General features: G+C 44.6%; 1 protein-coding gene across 2 annotated transcripts in view; it reads left to right on the top strand.

Annotated features, from left to right (window-relative positions):
- Frmd5 (FERM domain containing 5) overlaps nucleotides 1-24,744 on the top strand; it is a 341,331-nt gene that overhangs the window by 310,290 nt on the left and 6,297 nt on the right. For both annotated transcript variants that reach the window (XM_046461881.2, XM_046461880.2), the window contains exons 5-13: nucleotides 244-341; nucleotides 3,014-3,137; nucleotides 5,968-6,055; nucleotides 13,767-13,855; nucleotides 16,941-17,004; nucleotides 17,533-17,624; nucleotides 21,196-21,270; nucleotides 21,852-21,920; nucleotides 22,924-23,030. In XM_046461881.2, the coding sequence (XP_046317837.1) occupies nucleotides 244-341; nucleotides 3,014-3,137; nucleotides 5,968-6,055; nucleotides 13,767-13,855; nucleotides 16,941-17,004; nucleotides 17,533-17,624; nucleotides 21,196-21,270; nucleotides 21,852-21,920; nucleotides 22,924-23,030 (806 nt within the window). The remainder of the gene's footprint in view (nucleotides 1-243; nucleotides 342-3,013; nucleotides 3,138-5,967; nucleotides 6,056-13,766; nucleotides 13,856-16,940; nucleotides 17,005-17,532; nucleotides 17,625-21,195; nucleotides 21,271-21,851; nucleotides 21,921-22,923; nucleotides 23,031-24,744) is intronic.

Genomic DNA, 24,744 nt, shown 5'->3' with positions numbered 1-24,744 from the left:
TTGAGCTGCCCAGGGAAGTGGACGGGTTGTTTTGAATTTAACCTCAAACCAATTCAAAGCAAAGTGTTTGAAGGAGTCTCTAGGGAAATGAAAAATGCATTTTTTTCTATGGTATGTTTTGAGATTTTTTAAAAATGTAGTAAAAGTGTCCTGACAAAAATTTTGATAGGTTTATATTACATATTTATGTCTTTAAAGCAATCAAAGAAATCTTTTCTAGTTCACTCTCTGTTTTCTCTCCAGGTATTTAGTCTTCCTACAGATCAAAAGGGATCTCTACCATGGCCGCCTCCTCTGTAAAACATCTGATGCTGCCTTGTTAGCAGCTTATATCCTTCAAGGTAATGACTTCTGACAGGATAAATTTGCTTTTCATGCTAAGTCCTTATTACATTATTTCAGTTACCACAGATGACTACTTCTTGGATCTAGACAGTACATAGCTTGAAACAGAGTCCAAGTTGGAGGATTTTGTGCAGGTTCCCTAGAGCCAGAAAACACGGAGAGCACTCAATCCTACACCATTCCTAAGGTCTCACTGCCAGCCCCATAAGTCCTTCTGACTCTAGGAGATTTGCCCTTGGTTGATAACGTTATTGAGACTCTGGAGAGTAATCAAAATCAATTTTTTCGTATCCTCTCATGCAAATCTCTTAAGGTGTGAAGTGTCTATGAATTCTGGTATCTATTTTATATAGAGATCTTTCAGTTCAGATTGCTCAACATTGAAAATGTTTCCAAGATGTGTTAATAAGTAAGAGTTGAGCCTCACATCACAGCTGATGCCCAGATGCCCAGACTGGCTATTTTTTTTTGGCAAAAACAGTGGGAGAGTCATGCACTCTTCACATATGTCCCTTTATCCTTTCATGAAATGTTGAGGATTCCCAAGTGCCACTTCTTAGTCCTTAGAATGAAAGTCATTACAACTGGATCATTTTGGACCACAACACTAAAATCATGAAGTTTCCATCAAAGAATCTGAACTCTTAATTGGAAATACGTGAACTCTCAGAAGCAACTTTATAAAGAGAAACTGGAAAGTGCTTTCCAATAAGAAACTAAAGTCCTTCTGGCAGGAAAAATATCACAACTGTGTTAAGAATATAAAAGTCAGCCCATTGCCATTTTGACTTCTCAGACTCCTGTTTTAAAAATCAGCTAAGTGGAAAGTCTAGCAAGTGCTTGCTAATTTTGAGGTACTCAAAGGGTACCCTTTTCTTTTTAAAGAGAAACCCTGGCCTGATCTAATGTAATTTTAAGCTCTAGTCTTTTCTTCAATTTTACCCTGAGAATCATATTGAATTCTGCTATTTTTTTTTCTTCAAAGAAGTACTTGATGTCCAACATTGATGTTTTCCATTTGGTACTTTCTACATAAAATCAAAATAAATTATTCCAAGGTTCAAGGTCACTAACAAACTACAGGGGAAACCTTTAGTCTCTTGCTAAGTAATAGAAATTCCCAAGTAATTTGAAAGGAACTGTGAGTGTTACTGAAAGTTCGGTCCTTGTCTCCAGTGCCAATCCAATAATGAGGACATGGCTTTGAGAAAAAGGAAAAAGAAGGTTTATTGCTTTGCTAGCAAAGGAAAAGCACAGGGAACTCCTGTCCCAGAGGCTGTGATTCTGCCCATCAAGGGGAGCTGGGGTTTTTACAGAGATGATTCAAAGACTACATTCCACTGTTCTGTCAGAAGTTGTAATTCACTTGTTAATTTGGGAGATGATCATATCTGAGATCTGCTGGTGCCATCCCCAAAGTCTGAATTACTTCTTTCCTGTGGTAGGTGTGTGTCCAAGGACAGATAACCCTGCTGAGGATAGGGAAAAAAAGATAATCCTGTTTCCCTTGAGTTAAAAAGGGGAGCGATTAGGGAGGAGAAGGGAGAGAGGAAAAGAAAGAAACATGTTCATTTTAAAAATAAGTTGCAGTGGCAGAGCAGCAAGGGCTATATTCAAAACATAAAATGGACCATGGTTACATGAGTTAGAATTGTAGTGAAAAGGCCCAAGCCACAAGAACAATATTGGCTGTGAGAGGAGGGAGGACATGTTTTCCTCCTAATATTTACTCCTCTCTTATCTGAAGCAGTCATGACTTTCTGTGGAAGGAGAGGACATCCACAAAGCAGCTGGAACCTCCTCCTTCCTTTTGTCACACCCAGAATGCTCTCTGCAGAGCACTTCACATAGAGAAAGCTGGATTCTGACTTGGAGCGCTGCGGAAAGCACTATGGGTCCACAGCCCTCCCAGAGTTCTGTGATCTGAGATCTCAAGAGCTTTGAACTGCTCTGTGCATGGCCAGAGGAGAAAGCCCCTCATTGAGAAAAAGCCTTAGAACTAAATAAAATAAAAATAAATTACTTATTACTGCCTTAGAAAGCAGGACATTGAGAAATCAGCCCTAGAATTTGGTGCTTCTAAACTTGATGACACTGTCTGGTTCTTATAGCCTGACACATGGTTAGCCATCTGTGAATATTGAAATTTTACTGTTTTAAAAATTTGATTTGGAATAAGGGTTGAGTTCTAAATGTGGATCATGGCTCACTCATCAACTAGCTTTGTCCCTGCTAAAATCCTCAAAATGAGCTTTAGATTTCTGACCCATCTCAGGCCCAGGAACTCTGTCTTCCTGATCAAGCTCACCATTTCCTGCTGTCTTATAGAGCATTGCTCCCAGGCCCATACCTCATGACTGAATGGTGAAGACCATAGTGCAGCCCTATGCTCTTTTATTGCAAATTTACTTGTGGGTGACCTCAGAACACAGGGTTAGCTCTACTTTCTCTCTGCTTAGACTTGAATGTCAACTCAGTGAGTACAACCGGGAAAACAAAGGTGGACATGCTCCTAAAGCACCTGCCCTCTGCCCAGCTGTGCTTGAGACCCATTGGCCTTTGTAAATCTGATGTGTGTTTTGGCTGCTACTGTGTGTGTTAATATCTTGTTGCTTTGCAAGTGATGATTTATCTGTCTCCACACAATTCTTCTACCTCCCTTTAAAAGCGGAGATTGGAGATTATGACCCAGGGAAACACCCTGAAGGCTACAGCTCCAAGTTCCAGTTTTTTCCTAAACATTCAGAGAAGCTGGAAAAGAAAATTGCTGAGATTCACAAGACAGAACTCAGGTGTGTGATGTTCCCTGCCCTTCCTGCCCCTGGGATGTAGCATTGTCAGTGATCTACTGACAACACAAGCCCAACTCTGTGGGCTCACTGTCCAAGAAGAGTGGTTTAGGCCAAGGCTTAAAAGCAAAAAAAAAAAAAGTTGCTTTTGTGTTGCTGGGGAAATGGAGAGGGATTAGGCTTTGGGAGGTATTTGCTTCATTAAGATAAATGAAGTACAGAGAGAAGCATTAACAGTGGAAAAGTAAGGGAAAATCTTAAAAGAAAAGAAGATAGGGCTAGGGGTGTGATATAGTGGTAGCATGCCTGAGGCCCTGGGATCTATCTCGTGTATTGTGGAGAAAGAGAGGGAGAGAGAAAGAGAAGGTGTTGACTTGGGTTATTTTAAAAATAATAAATAAATAAAAAGTATGACTCTGATGTCAGTCTGTGGCAGTGTCATGATAGGTAGCTTCTGGTCAGAAAATGGATCACACAGGCTGGCCTCTGACTCACAGACACAGTGGGGTATCTGGGGGTCTGTGTTTTTAACACTGCCTAATTCCTCTACACATCCTGCTTGAAGCCCCTGACCCCACATAGAGGGATGCAGGGGAGAAGTGGTTTCAAACATGGAGTCTTGTCTTGCTCAATGCCTCTTACTTTGCCCAGAATTATAGAATTCCATAAAGAAGCATTAATCCATCCTTTTACCCACATGAAATAGGATCTGTGACAAAGACTTACTTTAAAGAGAAAGAATAGGGTGTTTGGGCTCCATTCAATGTATCATGATGGAGTGGATCACCCAAACTGATAACTATGAAAAGAATCAGTATATGCAATAGAATATCATAAAATAGCAAAATGTTATGTCACTGGGCTGGAATTGTAGCTCAGTGATAGAGTGAGGCACTGGGTTCGATCCTCAGCACCACATAAAAAAATAAATAAAGGTATTCTGTCCATATACAACTAAAAATATATATATTTTAAAAATGTTATGTCACCGTTTTAGCACATTACATACTTTAAAAAAAATCTTTAAAAATGTTTGTGTGTTCACTGTTCTGAGGAAGAACTGTACTGGGGAGAAGGGGTGTTTCTTAATGATAATATTAAATGAAAACTAGTTCCTTTTCTTCCCCCACCCACACCACACCATACCTTCTCCACTCTAAGGTATTACCAATGAATGTAACCCAAAGCCTCCTGAGCCTTGGGAGCCTCCTGAGCCTTTGTAAACAGTCCCTATTCCCATTGTGGGTTTCAAGCCAGATTCCAGACTCCAGAGGAATAGAGACACCTATCAAGGTTATGATCTTGGGTGTTTCCATCTCTCCCTGTACAGGGGCCCATGGTTCCTCGCATCACTGTGTTGGGGAAATAGTGACCCCTTGTGGTAAGGTCAGATAAAACAGACCTGTGTGAGGTCTCATTCATATATTTGGGATGTCCAGCAAGAGCTGCCCAGAGAGTCATAGAGGTCAGAGTAATAGAGGGGAGAGTACTCCACAAACCTTGTTCAAGGCAGGAGTTTCCCCCAAGAAATGATGCCAGCTTTGAGGGCCCTGGTATTTTGGCCAATCCAGGGTGAATGGAGCCCACACTGCCCACCACCCTGTACACAGGGAATGAGGATGCTTCTTGGAAGGCACAGTGATGCTCTGGCCACCTCTGGTGCCAAGCCCTTTGCCTGCCACAAAAGTATTTTTTCCTGTCTTGGGTTCACTGGCAGATAGATGTAAGTTCACACTAATACCTTCACACTAATACCTACTGACACAGGTTCAGCCTCACCTTCATAGTGTAAAAATGTGTCTGCTCCCTTCAACTCTGATGTGAATTCATGAGGGCCCAGGCATGTGCTTTATTTCTGTCTATTTTCCAGCAAGTAGCACAGAGGCTGGCACATAAAGGTATTGAGCGAGGCCTCTTCAGAGGGACTCTGGAGGGAGTCTAGCCTCTTTCTCACTTGGGTGGACATGTCTTCCTTTCCTGCCATGTTACTTGGCCAGTGATAAACTTAGAAATGAGCAACTTTCAGTCCTGCCCTCCAGGGGGTCAGAATCGCTGACATCATGCTGCCCACCCTTCCTCACACCAAAGCCCAGCCCACATCTGCAGAAGCCCATCTGCTCTTCCAGGGCTCTACGCCCATGTGCGAGCCTGATGGTGATCATGCCCCTGGTTCTGTGGTGAGCTTATCTACACACCTGCAAAAGAGGCAGCTGGGAGGAGAGTGATGCAAAGGGCTCTTCAAAGATGGCTGGGATCCACTGCTGATTTCTTCCTTTTCCAGCTTATTTCCTTTTCATAGTACCACCCTATGGACAGGCAGAGCTGTTGTGGAGTGTGGGGAACACAGTGCTATCTCCTAGATTATAGAGAAACCTATATCCTACATCGAAGCTACAGATGTGCTCCCCCACACACACAATGTTCAAAATTGTGAAATACCACAAAGTTAGCACCTCTCTCATGTGCCTATAATCTCAGCACTTAGGAGCAGCTGCACTAATTAGATGCAGGGAGTACTCCCTAGTTTGCCACAGACTCCACCACTCCCTATTGTTCACATTCAGCCCAGTGATTTATTATGTAGCCTGTCTCACTCTGAAGTTACATCTATCTGCCAGTGAACCCAAGACAGGAAAAAATACTTTTGTGGCAGGCAAAGGGCTTGGCACCTAGACTTGAATCCCTGAAGTTGATCTAGAACCAAGGAGAGAGCATACTCTATGGAAAACTGGAGGTATGTAGCTCACCCAGAGCACTTCTTGTAGAGAGTTTTGTATCAGAGGAACCTCTGAGAACAGGAAGCCGTGAAATCATGTCATTTTCTTTATTCCAGTGGTCAAACACCAGCAACATCAGAACTGAACTTCTTAAGAAAAGCACAGACATTGGAGACTTATGGGGTGGATCCTCACCCATGTAAGGTAAGACTCCCCATGTGGGAGACCGCACTGACTGTGCCTCCTCTACAGGGTGACAGGAGCAAAGGACCATATGCTTAGGACCATGTGCTTATCCCCTTCAATGTGTGCAGGAGTGGCTCTTCCAGTGACAGATGCCAGAGAAGATGTCTCAGGTTGAAAACTCCTCTGGATTCCATGCTGCATAATTCTGTGGTGCCACATAAATGTCAGAGCATCAGAAACGAAGTCCATTTAAATAACAATCCAAAACTGGGCCCTACTTGGCCAGCAGTGGGTAATTTGGTGGAAATGAAGAGAAGAGGAATGTAGAAGGCCCCCCACAGGGAGTGATCAGAAGCACTCAGCAACTGCCCACCCTTCCCTGACCCGTAATCTAGTTTCTTTCTAAGAGTGGGTTTTATTGACTGTAGTGACGAACGTCACCAGAAGGAACTGCAGTGGAGTCACATTTAATTCCATTATGTGCCTGTAAGGGTGAGATGGGAACCAGCTGGGGAAGTTGCGCCCAGAGAAATCTCTGTAATTACTCACACGTACCTGGCATTTTGGAGATGATCACCAGCAGCCCCAGTCCCTGCTGAGAGCAGCAGAGACCCGTGGCCTCTTCCTGACATCTCTCTCTGCCTCCCTCCACTGTATCCCCCTGTCCCTGGTGCTTTGAATTCTCACTCTCTGCCTCAGTTTCTCCACATTTCTGCCTGCCTTTCCAATACCAAAAAGGTTACAGCACTGCCCGTAAAACCAGCTGTGGCTAGGTGTGTTAGTGCCCCCTGTAATTCCAGCCACTTGGGAGACTGAGGCAAGAAGACCGCAGATTTGAGGTCTGTCTCTGCGACTTAGCCAGACCCTGTCTCAAAATAAAAAATAAAAAGGGCTGGGGGTTGTAGCTCAGTGACAGAATGCTCCTGGGTTCAACCCCCAGTATCACAAAAAACAAACAAAAAACAGTTTTCCAACTTATCTGAAGGAGATAGTGTCAGCTAGAAGCTGAACAACATCAATCTTCCTGAGAGGTGAGAGGAAACTAAGTTTCAAGAGCAGCGTGTTCCCTTCCTAGGCCATGATAACTGAGCATCAGACCGGGTAGCTTGAACAACACAAATGTATTGTCTTGGCTCTGGAGGCTAGAAGCCTGACATCTAGGTGCTGTCAGGGTCGACTCCTTCAGAGGGCCTCAGAGGATCTGTTCCCGGCCTCTTTCCTTGGCTTGTAAATGGCTGTCTTTTCCCTGTGTCTTCACACAGTCTGCCCTGTGTTCATAAATGTCCAAAATCTCCTGTCTTATAAGGATACCAGTTAAATTGGAATAGGGTCTACACGAATGACCTCAGTTGAACTTAATTAGTTCTGTCAAGATCCTGTCCTCAAATAAGGTTACATTCTAAGGTACTGGGGGTTAAGACTCCCACATATAAATCCGGGGGAAAGGAAGACACAATTCAGCACAAACTATGGGACACAGTGACATGGGGACAGAACAGTGTTTTCCTTGGCTCCCTAGTGAAATGATGGTGAATTATCCTTGCCTAGGATTTAATATGAATCTTAAAACGTTCTGGCACTTTGAAATGCTGCTTGTCTTCCAGACCCCACACTGCCTATCCACTAGCACAGTCAATTGCCATCTGGCCCCTGTGTTCTTGAGCCGATACTGTCAGAAAACATATCCATGCCGGTTTATACCGAAGAATTGATATACCAATACTTACAAATTAGCAACGCTTCCCAAATAATGTTTCCTGTGTAACAGAGGTAATTTAAACCCCTCTATCAACTGCTCAGACACTCTCAGCAGACACCCCATGGGAGTGAGAGTTGGGGGGCAGGGGGCAGCTGGCCCAAGGCTCCAGTCCTTGTCTCCTACTTACTGAGGCTTTTGGAGACTTCTGACCCTCAGTTTTCTTATCTGTGATTAAGTACACAGTAGATGTTCAATAACTGTGCTCCCTGAGCTGCTGAGTCACTCCAGGACCTGAAATGACATAGCTGCTTAAAGATAGATATGGCTAAGTAGAAGGTGTGGGGATCATGTCTGAATTTGAGCCCAACATGCCTAATCCATTTGAGGCCACTCATGAAAGGGGTCCCTGAGCTGGGCTTACAGCACAGAGGTGGGCAGGCAGTGACCCCAAGCACAACAACTAACTAGAGGTGGGTGGGATTCTCCACTATTGTCCATAGGGTCTGGAAATCATGTAGAATGGCAGCCAGACTGGTTACCAGCCCAAATCCACATGCACTCAACAAATATGGGTCTCCTGGCTCAGCCTTGACTTTGATAAGTTTGTCCAACATTGGGCAGAGAGAGGCTGAAGAGGCTGCAGGGAGAACCCAGCATTCATACCCTTTGTGCACCCAATCCTATATATCCTATCATCTCACCTCCACAGCATCAATTCCTGGAAAGGAGGAGGGAGGAGGAGGGACCAAGGGAGGGAGGAAAAGAGCAGAATGTGGCACGCCTTCCAACACAGGCCCAGTGAAGTCCTTTTGCATCATTTCTAATTTATTCCTCAGCCAGCTTTGGGGAAAAGGGGCTGGATGTTATACTCCTGGTTTTATAATCAAGAAGGCTGATGTTCTGTTGACATCAAGGTTCACCAGGCCCTGAGTAGCAGAGGAAGAATTCACACTCTGGTCACGTACGTACCCTATGTAAAACAGAAAACATGCCCCATACACTTACTTTGGGGAGGTGGGGGTGGTCATCTCATTGGACTTCCCTGTTCCTGGGTCCTTTGCCTCTGCTTACCGGGGGCTATGTCAGGTCTGCAGGCAGACCCCACACATGGTCCCTTGGCTCCTCTCATTAGGCTCTAGCCATGGTTTCCTCAGCCCTCCTGAGCAAGGAGAGCAGTTTGGGAGCCTTTACTCTTACCAGTAAGTAGAGTCACTTTAGTGATGTGCTACCAAGTACTTCCCTTAATGTCGCTACAAGGAGAGCTGAAACAAGCTGGTGCACTTGGTATAATAAATACTGATGATTTCTATTAACAGAGAGGCAATTACTGGGCCCGGGGAATCTGGGGCATGCAGCCCTAGGGAGGACAGAAGAAGAGGAATCATTTTGATAATTAAATGAAATCAGAACAACGCTTCAGCTGGGCTCTGTTTTCCTGGACAGATTAAGAAGCTGCTGTTTGTCCTGTACACACTGGTGGTTTCCTTTTGCTCAGAGTGTCCTTGTCTGGTCCTGGGACCAGAAGGAGGAGCCATAAACCCTGTCTAGGAGAGCCAGAGCATTCCATTAGCTAGCAGGTGTGCAGTAAGACCCAAACTCCAAACTTGTACAAGCCTGTCCCGAGCTTTCTGCCTCAACTTTCAGTTCCCCACTCCTGGCAGAAGCCCCCAGCTGCCCAAGCCCATTGTTGCACATGTTCCCTGTCCCTGATGCCTCTCCAGCCTTAACTACCTTCTTGTTCCATCCAAGCTGGCCCCAAGGTTAGTTGTTTTCCTTGAGTCTCCTGTAGCAGTTAGACTCATCACAGATACCCAGCCTCTGCCTGACCTTTTTATCATATATGTCTCAAAAGTGCCATTTATTGAAACTCTGCATGTGCTAGGTCATTTCATACATTATCTCAACCTTTTTTCTTTTTTTAAACCAGGGATTGAACCCAGGGATGCTTAACTGCTAAGCCACATTCCCAGCCTGTTTTATTTTTATTTTGAAACAAGATCTCACTAAATTGCTGAGGCTGGCTTTGAACTTGCGATCCTCTTGCCTTAGCCTCCCAAGCCACTGGCATTATAACATCTTTACAACATCACTACCAAGAATATGTCCTTATTTTAAGATAAGAACTCTGAGCCTTTGAAGGTACAGATAATAAGGAATAAGAGGGGGATAAGAAGTTCCCTTTGAGGGACTAACTAACATGCTTAAAGTTACTGGTTAGGACAATACTGAGACTCAAACCCAGAGTTATCTGGTCTCAATGCAGTGCTTTTGCTGTTACTGTTCATGGTCTTCGTTCTGCCAATATGGCATTTGTTTAGGCACCAAGCATGAGTCACCATCAATTCTGATAAGACACAGACCTATAAAGATTTCTAGAATCATGGGCTGGGGTTGTAGCTCAGTGGTAGAGGCTCTGGGTTCAGTTCTCAGTACCATGTAAAAATAATTTAAAAAAAATGATATTGTGTCTATAACTAAAAAAAAATTTTTTTAAAGATTTCTGTAATCATTATAAAAAATTTTAATGTAATTTTACCAGTTTATATCTGCTCTGTATAGACCAGGAGAAAATTAATTACAGCAGGATCTAGATTAGATAACAAAAATTAAATTGTACTGTTTCTCTGACCTTAAAATAGGATCATTACTTTCATCATCCAGCCCCCTGTCCCCCTCTCTAAATAAGAAACCCTTCCTCCATCTTGACAAGTTGCTCCTGACTTCAGAGGATGTGAGGTGACTTTCCCACCATGAGTGGGCCCCTCTTGGTTGTGCTGTGGACAGGGTGATAGATTTCACTTCTGAAATGATGAACTTGACTAAAGCCACTCAGATGGCAAGTTTCCACCAAGAATTCCATTTCTGAGCTGTCATAAAGTGCCACCAAGTCTCTTATAGGGTGCTACCACCTCCTCTTTCTTTCCATTCTAGTTTCTTGGAGCTAAGTTTAAGTATTTTGAAACTGATTTTTCATGACTGACTTATGGTCCCCCAACCATTAGCTCTTTCAGAAATGATTTATTAGTGTCTGGAAGAGCATGTGGAGTCATATTTCCTATTGTTTTTCAAGAATAAGAGGCTTCATCCAAGACTGACTAAAGAAGGGACAGGATAACCCCAGGGACCCTACAACCAAGAGTGTCATGGTCCTGACTCTATCAGGAGACCCTCTTGGTTGGCTGTTGGCAGAAGGCTGCTTTGTATATAACTGCAGGTAGAACCTGTGGGGACTGGGCAGAGGAGGACCAATGTTCCTATTTCCAATATCCATCTGTACTTTGATTTCCAAAATTCCTTTTCTGGTCATCTTGGTGACCCTTCATGGTGCTGAGTGGATGCAGGTCATGTTGGATGGTGTGTTCTACCCCAACTCGTGAATGATTAATGATGAGTACAACAAATTCATCCCTCTCCAAGAACACCACTGGCCACCTCCTAGCAGTGAGGCATTTGGGCCTCCATCCTAACATCAGAAGCTAGTGTTTCTATAGGTATTATCGTCCTCATTTTACAAATGAGGAAAACTGAGGTTTGGAGAAGTTAAGCAAGCTACAGAGCAAATAATAAGCAGAAAAAAATAATAACAATAAGCCGAGCTTGGGTCCTACACCAAGACTGAAGCTCTTTCCACAAGAAAGAAAATTTGAAACTATTTTTTTTTTTTAACCTCACAATAAGGTCTCTACCCTGGAGTCTCTAAGTTTTAGGACTTCCCTGAATCCTGCTTGCACAAGGAGTAGAAAGCCTGGCACCCACCTTCCATCTGAGGCAGGCTGCCTCCCAGGCATTCTCTTCAAAGAGGCCACTATGCTCTGGTCCATATCTCTGCCAAGTCAGCCAGGATAGCCCTGGTGCCTCCTGGCAGGAACAGTGTTTGTGTGCAGTGCCTGGTTCTCAGATATTAATAACCACCACCAAGCACTGATGACAGGAAGGAGGAAATTCAGCCCTGTGGCCATGCAGTGTTTCATTCCAGTTTTGTTTTGTTTTTTTACTTTTTTTTTTTTAGTTGTAAATGGGCACAATACCTTATTTTATTTATTTATATGTGGTGCTGAGAATAGAACCCAGTGCTTCATGCATGCAAGACAAGCGCTCTACCACTGAACCACAATGGCAGCCCCATCATTCCAGTTATTTTTAAAAACTTTTTGCTATGCCCATGAGTTAAACGATACCACGCTTATAGCCAAGTGCCTGGATCTTGACCCAAAGAGAGGGACAATGATAACAACACATTAATCAGAAATGTTTGTGAAATGTATAATTAGTTTATTCTCTGGGCCCAGAGGCTCAAACCTGCATGACTCCAAGAGGCAAACCTGTGTTTTCCTTGAGGCAAGGCTCATCAGACCCTGCAGAGGCCCCTATGTTCATAGGGCTGATCAGGCTGAAAATCTATGCCAGGGTAGCAAACTCTGCAGGCGAAGGATCAGGAGAGCCAACCCTCAGGCTCATCTGGCCTAGCAGCCACAGCTTCCACTCACAAGCCTCCTGCCAGGTGTATGGACTCCATAGCATCACCTGAGCTGTGCCAGAAAATTCTTCTGGCATGTTTGGCCAGTTTCATTGCTTAGTTTTCTGGTCATCACCACACAGTTTTCTGTCATCACCACACAGCCTGACAGTAGATTCTTACCTGAACTTTGTCACAAAAGAAGCCCCAAAACCTTTTTTTTGGGGGGGATGGGGGGTGCCAGGGATTGAACTCAGGAGCACTCAACCACTGAGCCACATCCCAGCCCTATTTTGTATTTTATTTAGAGACAGGGTCTAACTGAGTTGCTTAGCACTTCGCTTTTACTGAGGCTGGCTTTGAACTCACGATCCTCCTGCCTCAGCCTCCTGAGCCGCTGGGATTACAGGATTGTGCCACTTCACTCAGTGCCCTATAATCTTTCAGATAGCTCCTTCCTCATGGAGCTCATTTTTCCACTTCACGGAACCATGATCAACACCTTCTGCTACATCTTCTTCCCACTTGCTCAGCAGAAACCCAAGCCTGATATTTACAAACTGAGGACCAGTGACCAGGAGAACCTGTCTGTTGGTTCAGGCCTCAGGGCTGGTGGCAACTGTTCTACTCAGCCAATTACTGCTTATCTTCAGCTAAACTTTCCTGAGGGAGCCCAGTGTCATAGGACCATCATGTTGATGATAACTGCTTCTCTTTAATAACAGCTTTTTGATATATAATTCATATAAGATCTACCCTTTTAAGTGTGTAGTTTAGTGGCTTTTAGTTATTCAGACTTAAGCAACCATCACCACTGTCTAATTTTAGAATATTTTCATGACCCCCACAACAAAGAAACCCCATACCCATCAGCCGGCACTGCCCTACTTCTTTCCCCAGGCCCTGGAAACCATTAATCTTCCTTTTGGCTCTATGGATTTGCCTATTCTGGACATTATATATAAATGGAATCATTCAACACTTGATCACTTCTTTCACTTGGCATGATGTTTGCAAGGTTCACCCATATTGTAGCATGTATTGGTTCTTCATTCCTTTCTACTATTGAATAATATTCCATGTATGATACTATGTCATTTGGTTATTCACCTATCAATTGGTGGACATTTTCCACTGCAAAATGGATTGGACTGTTACTGCTGGTTGGATGATAACGAATAGTGCTACTGTTAACATCCAGGTACAGTTTCTGTATGGACATGTTTTCATTTCTCTCAGGCACGTACCAAGGAGTAGAATTGTTGGATCTTATGGTAACTCTGTGTTTAACAATTGTACACCCTTGCACAATCTCATCACCAATGCCTGGGGGTTCTCTTTGGTAGTTCATAACATTCTAAGTTGGTGCCTCCAGATAAGGGCAACAGGCTCAGTAAGCTGGTGAGTGGCAAAGCTGGGACTCTAACCATAGTCTAGTGATTCCAGATGCCCTGCTTCTTGCCTCTGCAACCTTCTGTGAGGTAGTAACCTTTCCTCCCTATGAAGAACTGTATTTCTCACTCTTTCACCTCTATGCCTGCGTCACCCCAATGAGAAGTCTTTCTATGTTGCAGGATGTGTCAGGAAATGCTGCATTTCTGGCCTTCACTCCTTTTGGGTTTGTTGTTCTTCAAGGAAACAAGAGGGTCCACTTCATTAAATGGTGAGTATCTTCATTTCCAAAACAGGCTCATTATATCTCACTAACCGGGGAGGGGCTGTGGTTCCCATGTCCTTTGTCTGTGATTGGGCAATTATGGTTCGGAGCCCTCTCCAAAGCCTTGTGTTGAGAATGGTAACTGATGAAGGTAGTGGTCTCTTCCTAGGGATCCTATTCTTCCACAGGGTTGTCCCTGAGAGCCAACAGCCTCTCCAGAGAGAGAAAGACTAAGAAGATTTAATTTCTGGGGAGGCCTGGGGCTGGAGCCAATATTAGGGAAGCAAAATTCCCAAGAGAATTGAGTCCTTGGTTCCATCACCTGCTAAGGACCATTGCCAACCCTATTAAGGCTGCTTGAGAGCATCTCCGTAGATGGCCCAACTCCCTTATCTACTCTACAACACAGACTATGACCCCTAGGGCAGATAAGTCATCCTGTTACTCTGCACAACCCCCTCTCAGACCAACCTCCTTTGTGGGCAACTGGTCTGCAAGAGCTCAGATGCTGCTTGCTCTCACTCCTATTCCCCTTTAGGCCTTAAGTGTCTTCCGCCTCCAGGAGTCATGTCCACACTGTCTTCCTTCCCCTACTCTCCACTCCCACTTCCAGCAGGCAAGAGCCTCTGCCACAGCTGCGGCTTCTTAGAACTACATTTCCTCCTGCCAGTTTTTGTTTTGTTTGGGCACTATTCTTTATGGCTGGGAAGACTCCAATTTGTTGATTGCCATTTGAATTATACTTGAGCCCCTTTGGATGGCTGGCCCCTGCAAACATTATCAGCCTCCCTAGGACATTTTGCATATTCTACTAAGTCCCTGTGATTTCTGTGCCTGCTTAGGTCTCAGCCTGCCATGACTAAGCTGGCCAGTTCCTCCAATGGACTTGGATAAATGGCTTCCCTGGTCCAGCAGAACTCAGTAGCAAAGCCTCTCCCTGTCTTCATCCCTTTACCTTCTCCAGAAGAGCATATGAAGGGTCTGAGTACAGAGCTGGTTTCCAATCAGCTTTCTTCTGGGGTGCTGTAGGTATCTGCCCTCCTTTGCCCTCTTTAGAACACCAGTCATTTTTTAACCCAGATTATTCTTGTGAATGATCTACAACAGTGCTAGAGAAACTGCTATTCAAACATGCAGACATGCCTGCTGCCTGGAGTTACCCAACATACCAGCTTCCTTGGCTTCCTCAAGTGGTCCTCATTGTGCTCTCTGGGTGTTGATGTGAGGATTTGAAATCTGTCCAACAAAATACTTTTCAGGAAAAAGACAATGAGCAGGATCACATTTCTCCTAGTGTACATCATTTGCTGCCTGGATATATCTGGGATATTCAATGTTCCTTAGACAATGACATTCTGACTAGGGTAGCTCATGAGGACCCTGTTAGAGGACACAATTAGCTAGGAACAAGTAAGAAGCACTCTCACAGATACTTATAGTCTCTAATTATCCCTTGCCCTCCAGAAGCCACACTGCTTCTCGATCTTTTTCTTCCTTTCATCTACCACTTCTTCAGGGAGTCTCTTCACCGTGTCTCAACTTTATTTATTTATTTTTAATTTTTTTTTAGTTGTAGATGGACACAATACCTTTATTTTACTTATTTTTATGTGGTTCGGGAATCAAACCCAGTGCCCCCATATGCTAGGCAAACGCTCTACCACTGAGCCACAGCCCCAGCCCCTCAACTTTATAATACAGATGTAAACCCAACCTCACCCTCAAAAGAAAACCCTTAACATTCTATCTTGCTTGATAGAGCCTAAATGATCTGTGTACTTGCCTGTATATTAACCACGGGATATGTAATGTAGTGTATCTGAGTATGTGAGATTGATGATTGACCGACTAAAAGGGAGAATAAAAGGGAATCAAACATGGAGGGAATGCTACATGACTGGTCCTAACTCAGAACTGCTGGTCAGAAGTTGTAGAGTATCATCCTGACCCAACCATGATTTCCAGGACCATAAAGAATAAGTGATTTATCTGTCCCCTGAAGTATGTCCAGCTATAAATTGGGTACATAGTGCTTACTACCCTTCTTCTACTTACTAGGATATTGAGGAGACCTCCCTAGAAATTACCAAGAGGAAGAAGCAAAGTTGAAGCAGATCTACACAATCAGACCTCCTTAGGGGTCTCAAATGGGCAGAAAAATAGGCACTCCAGAGAGGGGTAGAGGGCCTGTGGCTCATGAGGGTAGTTGTGCTGGGCAGATAGAAGTGAAGTGAGCAGCAACTGATGCCAAGGCCTAGTTCTCTGGCTCTCAGGGACATCCACCTAAGGCCCCAGTAATTTTTTCACTTTGTAAATGTAACCAAGGCTGAAAGCAGTGTGTGGAGATGAGGTCTAGGCCGTGCCATGTACAGTAACCATGTCACTTCTTCTGATTTGTGTCTGTCCTGCGGGTGACGTACCCCAGTATCCTGTTTGCCTCTTTTACTGCAGCCATTCACTGGGCTGGTGGCTTCAAGGATTTTTCTACAATAACCCCTAAGCCCCTTTCCTGGTCAGTACGCTGCATGACTGTTCCATGTAATCTGTTCTCTCTCTTTGGTATGTTGCCCCACCCCCTCCCTGAGATTGTTTGACATTTGTCTGCATTAAACTGCATTTTCCATCCAGTGGCACAGTCACCTGAAAGACTCAACTCCCTCAGAACCTGGTTGCATTGTATTTCATTATTTGCTGTATCTTGAACTTTGGCCTCATCAGCTACCTGTGGCATCTTACATTTGACAGTCCCAATGCACCTGTGTTATGAACCAAATCCTGAAATGACCCGGACACTCTACCTAGACTCACTTTCCATGCAAATGTTTCCCTTTTACAGCCACTGTTGATGAGCCCGAAATCCTCCTATCACCCTATTACTATAGTGTGATTGACCAGAAAACTGTGGATTGAACTGTTCCAACAACTGTTCTCTAAGGCCACTGCGCTGCTGTCTTGTTTCAGTTCTGATTTTGGCTAAAATTGTGTCTGTGCCTGGAGCCCCTTCCAGTTGGGGTGGGCTGTGCATCTACAAGACTTAGCTGTGAACCAGCAGCCCACATCAAGGTGACAAGTGCTCTTTTTGTGCTTCTAGGAATGAGGTGACCAAGCTGAAATTTGAAGGAAAGACTTTCTATTTATATGTAAGTCAGAAAGAGGTGAGTGCTGGCTTCCTTCTCTTCAGGGAGGGCTGGGGCACTGCGATGGCTCCTGAAGTCTAGAGCCAAGTCTATGGGGTCCAAGTAGAGCTAAGCCACTCACATGCTCAGCCAACATCAAGTCAAGACCTGGAGGTGAGGTATGAAGGGTAGGAAGCTTCTGGAGTACATACTTTCTCAGGTATGCTGATGACACCCAGAGTTTTCACCCAAGAGATCCCTTCCTCCAGGAAATGTAGTCAAAATGAGATTCTTTTTCCATATACGGAAATTCCAGATGCAAATGCCACTTCTCACCAATGGCTCTCCTGGATCAACTTGTGACAGCTGAGACTTATACTGATTGGACTTGCCAGGTGTTAGGTGATGCACTGAATTTGAGCTCTGCCCCAGTGGGTCCTCTGGATCTTCTCTTCCAGCTAGCCAGCTGCTGGGGGCTTCCAGCAGCACAAGAGTTAGTTTCCCGGCTACTTCACCCTTCATTTCTTCATCCATACTCAGTCATTTCTATGTGAAATTTTTTTGCAGGAAAAGAAAATTATTCTCACTTATTTTGCTCCAACTCCAGAAGCCTGCAAGCACCTCTGGAAATGTGGAATTGAGAATCAAGCCTTCTACAAGTGAGTAGACACATGATGGGGACCATCTTTATCAGAGGCAAAGTCACAAAGGTTGCTTTTTAAGAAAAGATGGGCATGTGAACCTTGAGAAACCTTGAGACAGGAGACTTGGAGACATGAGATGACAAGGCTGGCTTCCTAGTAAAACTCAGACCCCTTTCTGGGTCTTTCCCCCCACCCCCATGTACACAGCCAAAGACAGGGAATGTTTCTGCTAAGTAGCCCAAGGGTCTGCCTTGAGGTGTCTGTCCTTGGACAGCCCCCAGGATGGAGTAATGACCTTTTGGGGTAGACAAAGGGTGTTTAATTTGAATCATGCTGTCCTTGTTGAATCATTCAGAGCCCTGGAAGGCCTGGAGCACAACAGTTTGATAAAAGATCAGGTACAACCCAAAGCATACCCGAGCCCCACTCTTTGGAGAAATTCTGAGGTCTGTCTCTTAGTGGGTTGCCCACTGCTGAGCTGGGATCGATGCCAGCCCCTCCTGTTGTGTTACTACCAAAGGTGTAAGCCAACAACAGACCAAGTACCCAGGAGCCTCGGGTGGGGTCGCTGGAGGGACAAAGGCTTAACCACTATTGGGAAGCCAGGTTTAGGCCAAAGGTGAATTGTGCTTACTAAATAATTTTGTAAAGTATGAGTTATTTGTGTTCACTTTTCTTTGATAAAGAAAGTGGCAGGAGCTGGGCATGTCAGCACACAGCTGAGAGGCTAAGCAGGAGGATCACAAGTTCAAGGCCAGCATGAGCAACTTAGTGAGACTCTGTCTCAAAATTTTAAAAATTTTATTTATTTTTTTTTTAGTTTTAGATGGACACAATACCTTTATTTTGTTTGTTTATTTGTTTTTATGTGGTGCTGAGAATCGAACCCAGTGCCTCACATGTGCGCTAGGTGAGCGCTGTGCTGCTGAGCCACAACCCCAGTCCCTCAAAATTAAAAATTTTTAAAAAGTGCTAGGAAATATAGCTTAGTGGTAGTGTACTCCTGGGTTCAGTTCCCAGTACTGAAAAAAAAGTAGCGAGCTGGTGATGTAGCTCACTAGTAGAATGCTTACCTGGTATGTATAAGGCCCTGTGTTCAATTCCAAGCAACCATAATTTAAAAAAAAAAATTTTTTAAGAAGTTTTTTTAAATTTTTATAAGAAGATTATAAAAGCATTAGGAAGCCACAGGCAGTGGCATATGCCTGTGATCCTAGCTACATGGGAAGATTGCAAGTTTAAAGCCAGGTTGGCTAACTTAGTGAAACCCTGTCTCAAAAAAATAAAATAAAACGGTCTGGGGTTGTAGCTCAGTGATAGAGCACCCCTGAGTTCAATCTCCTGTGCCAGAGAGAAATAAAGAAAGAAATTTGTGCTTTAATAAGATGTGTCTTGATTAGGACAAGGCAAGACAGTTGGTATATTCTACCTGGGGTCAGCCTTGCTATCATCAAATGTCCCTAAAGGATCCTGGAGAAACCCGACTTGCCGGGGGCTGACTGGGCACCATCCCCCTCCCCAGTGAGCAGACTCTGTTACCTGCTTCTGTTCTGGGGCCACAGCTCCAGAGGCTGCTTGTTTCTTGGGCAGGCTTTCTGAACTGCTAAATAATACTATGCATTTGATACCAGCACCAGGATGAACTGAATAGGCAGTCTGAATTCTAACCTGAGGGGATGTCTTTCATCTCATGAAGAGGACACTCAGGAGAGACTTTAGCATGGCCAAATTCTTCTCCTGCTCAGTCCCTGCTTTCCATGGAAAGCCAAGGAAACATTTTTTCTTTTGCCACCACCTTCCCTTTGCCTTTGACAGAGCTCAGCTTTGGTCAGTTACATGAACATGGAGAGAAGCAACTCAAGATGCAAACTTTTGTTTGTGGGACTGAGAAGCAACACAGGAAGGATGGGGTTCCCTGAGTCTCCCCAACAAAGAGAGGAAAGCCAGAGATGGCTCTGCACTGAGCTTTCATTGCCCTGGGGATGATACATTTGGAAGCAGTCTCTCTCTCTCTGCTAAATGGTCTAACACAAACAGAAGGAATCTCTTTGTCTCTTGTTTTCTCCAGCACTTGTTCTTAAAGCTTTGTTTTCCACCGCCCATAACAGAAGTTTGCTTCTAAACCTGTAACAAAATTCAGTTTCTGAGTTTTTCCACTGCACCCACACTAGAAACTGAGGTCATTTTTCAGTTTTCCATTGCCTCCTTAATGTCCTAATTGTTAAAAGCCTCCAGCCTGGATCAGATCCCAGTTACATCAAGTCTTTGGTAGCAACCAATCATTTCAGCCCATTTTCAGCATCTCTGACACACAGGTCCGCATCCTGCCTATGGCCTAGTGCCTTGAAGATAGCTGGGGCAGACTCAAGAACATGTTGAGGCAGGAGGGCAAGTAGGCTGAATCCTCACAGAGCCCCGAGATGGGGTGGTGGGGGTGGTGTCTTCCAGGAACTGTTCATGGATTGTGGAGACAGTTCCTTAAATACTCAATGCCCATCATGGCAGAGACGTCAGAGCCAGATGGACTCCCAGCTGGATTAGTACTATAGGCACCCTGGGAGGGTTTTACGGCAGTCAGGTCTTGGAGACCCCCCTGGGCAGTTCTGTCCAGGCCTCCATTTCTAAGGGTGAGAGAACTAATGGGATCAGCAAGGCCACCAGGAGGATGTTTTCCAGTGCCCATGGCCTTCCCAGATCTCCACATTAGCTCTCTGTAGTTTCAAAAGTGATATCAAATAGGTAATCTGGGGAAAACAGGATGGCTCCAAATTCAAATAAATGATGGAATTTTTATTGAAATTATGCTGGTTTCCTCACTGCAGGACGTCTCTGAATTTTTATTATGAGAATGCATGTTAGGACTCCCCAGCAGGAAAATGGAACAGAAAGGGCAGCCCCTACCCTCTTTTCCACCCACAATTACCCAGAGAAGGACACAAAGCATCAAATACTAGAGATAGAAGGGACTTCTGAGGTCAAGTAGTCCCAATTCCATCATTTCATAGAGAAGAAGACTGAGGCTGGGTGTGGTGGTGCAAATAATTCAAGCAGAAAGCTGAGGCAGGAGGATTATAAGTTCAAAGATTGTCTGGGAAATTTAGCAAGACCCTGTCTCAAAAATGAAATTTAAGAAGGGTTGGATATGTAGCTCAATAGAAGGGTGCTTTCCTAACATGCATGGTTCAATCCCCAGTACTGCAAAATATAAAAAAATAAAAAGACTGGTCTGAGGTCACACTGCCAATAAAGGCATGGCTGAGATTAGAAGGATGGTATTCTTCTTTTCACCAGACCATTATCCCTAACATTGTTTCCTCGGTTCCCTTGGTCAATTCTATAAACCTTCTCAGGGACCTTCACTCTCCTGACATTAAAATAGGCTTCCATGTGACTGCCAGGCTCTGAGACAGAAGGGCACCTGGCTGTGAGCACAGCCTCCAGTCCTGAGACAAGCGTGGGCTACCCAGGGCTTTTTCTTGAATCAAGTTTCCTCACATGGCCTTTGGAAGGAGCTGGGAATGTACAGCCTTGGCCTGTGTGAGGCAGGTTTAGGCCATTGGTCACACTGAACTTTGCCTTGCTACAGGCTGGAGAAATCAAGCCAAGTCCGCACAGTGTCCAGCAGCAATTTATTCTTTAAAGGGAGCCGGTTCCGATACAGGTAAATAGTGACAGTAAGTAACCATTATGAATCTATTTTCAGACCCTTCTCTGGTGGACAGTCACTCAGTGGGCCTTATCCTTGAGAACAAAGAAAGTGAGGAACTCTCAGCACAGCCTGAGGTTTCCATCCAATTCTCCTGTCTTCTAACCCTTTTACTATTTCTTTCCTTCCCTGCAGCTGTTTGTCTGTAGGGTTTTAAATGTGTCTCTTCTTCCCTTACAACAGCAGCCCAATAAGAACTGAAACAGTGATTCCTAATGTCTCACTGTCTATAAAGAGTTTTTTTGTTTAGTTTTGGTAATGTTACTGGAAATGCTGGGCAATGAGAAATCATTCCTCAATGATAATGGAAGCCCTCAGAGAGTCCAGAGATGGAGAAAACTCTCTTAAGATAGGATGTCATGACACTTTAGAACTCCACCCCAACAAGCAAGCCTTTCTCAGTGACCAAAGGATTGGGGAAAGGGTAGGCCAAAGAGGCCATTTTCTTATTCAGCCAAAGTACATGAGATCTTAGAATAACAGTCCTAGAACACAATCTCACTTCTTTCTGTTTGTTTTTATACTACTACTTACAGTGGCCGAGTTGCAAAGGAAGTAATGGAATCGAGTGCCAAGATCAAACGAGAGCCACCGGAAATACACAGGTAGGTTGCCAGGAGCTCCCCCCAAACCATTCCAACTCAGATCCCAGAATCTCAAAAGACCTAGTAGTTTGAGTTCAGTGAAGCTCCTGGTCACAGTGGCCACCAAAAGAGGCAGGAGAGTAGGGCAGAAGGGTGAAGAAATTTGTCCCAGCTGGAGGAATGAGAAGTCTTTAACCCATGATAAAAAACAAGAGTGGGCCAGGCTACTTGCGAATAATATGCAGACCTAGGTGCTACCTCCCTGTGATTCTCTTCTCTTCTCCCAAATCTTGATATTGATCACAGACCAAGGAGGATATGACAAAGCAGCAATATTTCATTGGTTCTGGAATCCATCCATTACAGGAAGCCAGAGATAGCCTCACAGCCCTGCCACTCTGGGTCTAAAATAGTTTCAGGATACATGCCTCATGTATATCCATAATTCATGCATTTCCAGTAGCCTATCTCCTAGAAATGGGTAAGACCCAGAAAGAATGTGATTAGCCTAGAACACTAGGATCTGGGGCCAGCCTTTGCCTCTGGGAATGGGAACACTGCTGCCTGCCCCTCCACATACAGCGCCCATGCAGCAGCCTCTGGGGGAAGTCAGGGGAGGCTACCAGTGTTGGTCTTCAGGTACATTCTCAGGAGTACTGCTCATCCTGGGGCTCTATTCCCTGACAGTCCAGTCCAGGACCACTCCTGCCCCATTAAAGAAAGGTTTAGGTGAGTCTGGGGTATAAGGAGGTGGTAGAGTTTGAAGCAGAGTCTCTTATTGGGATCCAAGGGCCAAGAGCAAAGAGAAGGTACTAAAGATTTTTTTTTTTTTTTAAAGGATCCAGGGGCTCAGGATGTGGCTCAGTGCTTACCTGCCATGTGTGAGACCCTGGGTTTGATTCCCAGCATTACATTAAAAAAAATAAAAAGAACCCAAACCTAATACAGGCAAGCATTCTAGTAGCTCACACCTACATCTGTCTGTTCACTGAGTGAAAAGGTTTCTCTTTTTCTTTTACCTCAGAGCAGGGATGGTTCCCAGCCGGAGCTGTCCTTCTATAACCCATGGCCCACGGCTGAGCAGTGTCCCCAGGACCCGCAGAAGAGCTGTTCACATCTCCATCATGGAAGGTGAGCCTGAGCTCCTGGAGATGATATTGAGTCCCTCCGTGTTGTGACTTGGCCAAGTTCAGGACCCTTGAAAAAGAAGCTAATTTGCATTTGAGACAACAGTAGGTTTCGTGGAAGAAAGAGCCCAGCAGCAGGTTATAAGTTGTTACCCAGAGGATGGGAACACCAGCTGGATACAGGATAAGGGGGCGTCTTACCAGGCCTGTGTACTATGATCCAGGATGGGGTGTAGATCTGAGTGGATGGGGTTAACCCTTTGGGAGATTTGTATGTGGAGTTTGCCAGGTGCCATGCAGTTCTGAGAATGGCTTTGTCAAGAGGCCTTCCCTTCATTTCCTAGATCTGACCAGTCTCCACAGCTTGTATTATTAGGATGAATGAGACAGTTAACCAAGAAATAAAAACTTGGTTCTTCCAATAGCTGCCACCACCTTATCTTTCAGTTATAGAAATCTGTGCTATTGCTATGTGAACTTACTGCTGTCTCAGGAAGTCAGTATGCTCTGCCTCTCTCCTCCCTCCCTTTGGGGGAGGTGAGAAGAGAAATTCTGTGTATCTGCTGAACTAGGCACCCTGGTATCTGAGGCCAACCTCTGTTCTGTTCTCTAGGTAGTCACTTCAGTTAGGAGATGTCCTCAGAATATTGCCCTCTAGCTGTTGCCATGGACCTGGCTCATTATTCACAGGCTGGATGTAAAATTTGACTATCATTCTCAAAGATGATGTTTTATAAAACCTCAGAGGATGGCAAACAGCAAGACTGCTTCAAACCTCTCTGTCCTGGAATTATGGAGTAGAAGTTGGAGAGGGAAGGCCCTATGCCCTTTCTGTGGGAATGTTGCTTGTTACTGAAATGAAAAACTGCTCAGGTTAGGAAAGTGTTGCTCTGCTAGTCCCCTGGGAGGATCTCTAGTTCGTATTTAGTTTTTTAGGATGTGTCATAAGATCACCTAAGTATGAATCACCTGCCTGTGGTATGTAACTCCATCCCAGAAACTGAGAAACCTGGCTAGATGACCACCATCAAGTTAATTATTTGTATATTAATTACAATTATCTTAGTTGTGCTATTTATAAAACAGGGACATTTTCCTTGCCTGTCCCTTGGGTGGCAAAGGAATTGATATATACAAAGTACTTTTAAGAGTACTGTAAAGCACTTCCTAAGTAAGGCAGGCAGCAAGCACAGTGCCAAGCCCTAAGCAGGAATCAACATGGAGGTTTGAACAGAAGCTCAGCGATGCACTTTCTGGGGCAAGTGGCTTCTTAGCCTGTCACCCACACTGTGGAATGGAGCAGGGTGTGGGAGAGTGCCTTGTGAACTGCCAAGCATGTTGTGGAGTTATGGAGATGTGACCAACATCAACATAGCCTCCTATGTCTCCCCACCCCCTCCATCTTAGGCTGAGCTAAAAAATGGAGCATAGCTCTTGCTGTCCCTCTTCTCAGAAGTATATATCTCAGGGAAGTGAATTTCTTCCCCTTTGAAACAGATCCTGTTTTCTCCTATTGCAGCCATAGGTTCCTTCTCCAATTTCTTCACCCTTGCTTACAAAATGCCAGGGGAGGTGCAGTTGGGAGGACTTGCTAAGGAGGACAAAACCCAAAGGGCCAGGGTACTTCCTCAAAATTGCTCCTCATAGAACTTCTCAGTTGGCAGATTATGGCTCAGCAGCCTCCCACATGGTACTCACCAAACCAACCTGCTCCTCAC

The sequence above is a fragment of the Marmota monax genome, unplaced genomic scaffold (genome assembly GCF_021218885.2).
Source record: "Marmota monax isolate L192 unplaced genomic scaffold, Marmota_monax_Labrador192_F-V1.1 WCK01_AAM20220418_F8-fsc00001, whole genome shotgun sequence".
NCBI classification, from domain to species: Eukaryota; Metazoa; Chordata; class Mammalia; order Rodentia; family Sciuridae; genus Marmota; species Marmota monax.
Note: the sequence above shows the minus strand (reverse complement) of the source record. Positions and strands in the feature narration are given on the sequence as shown.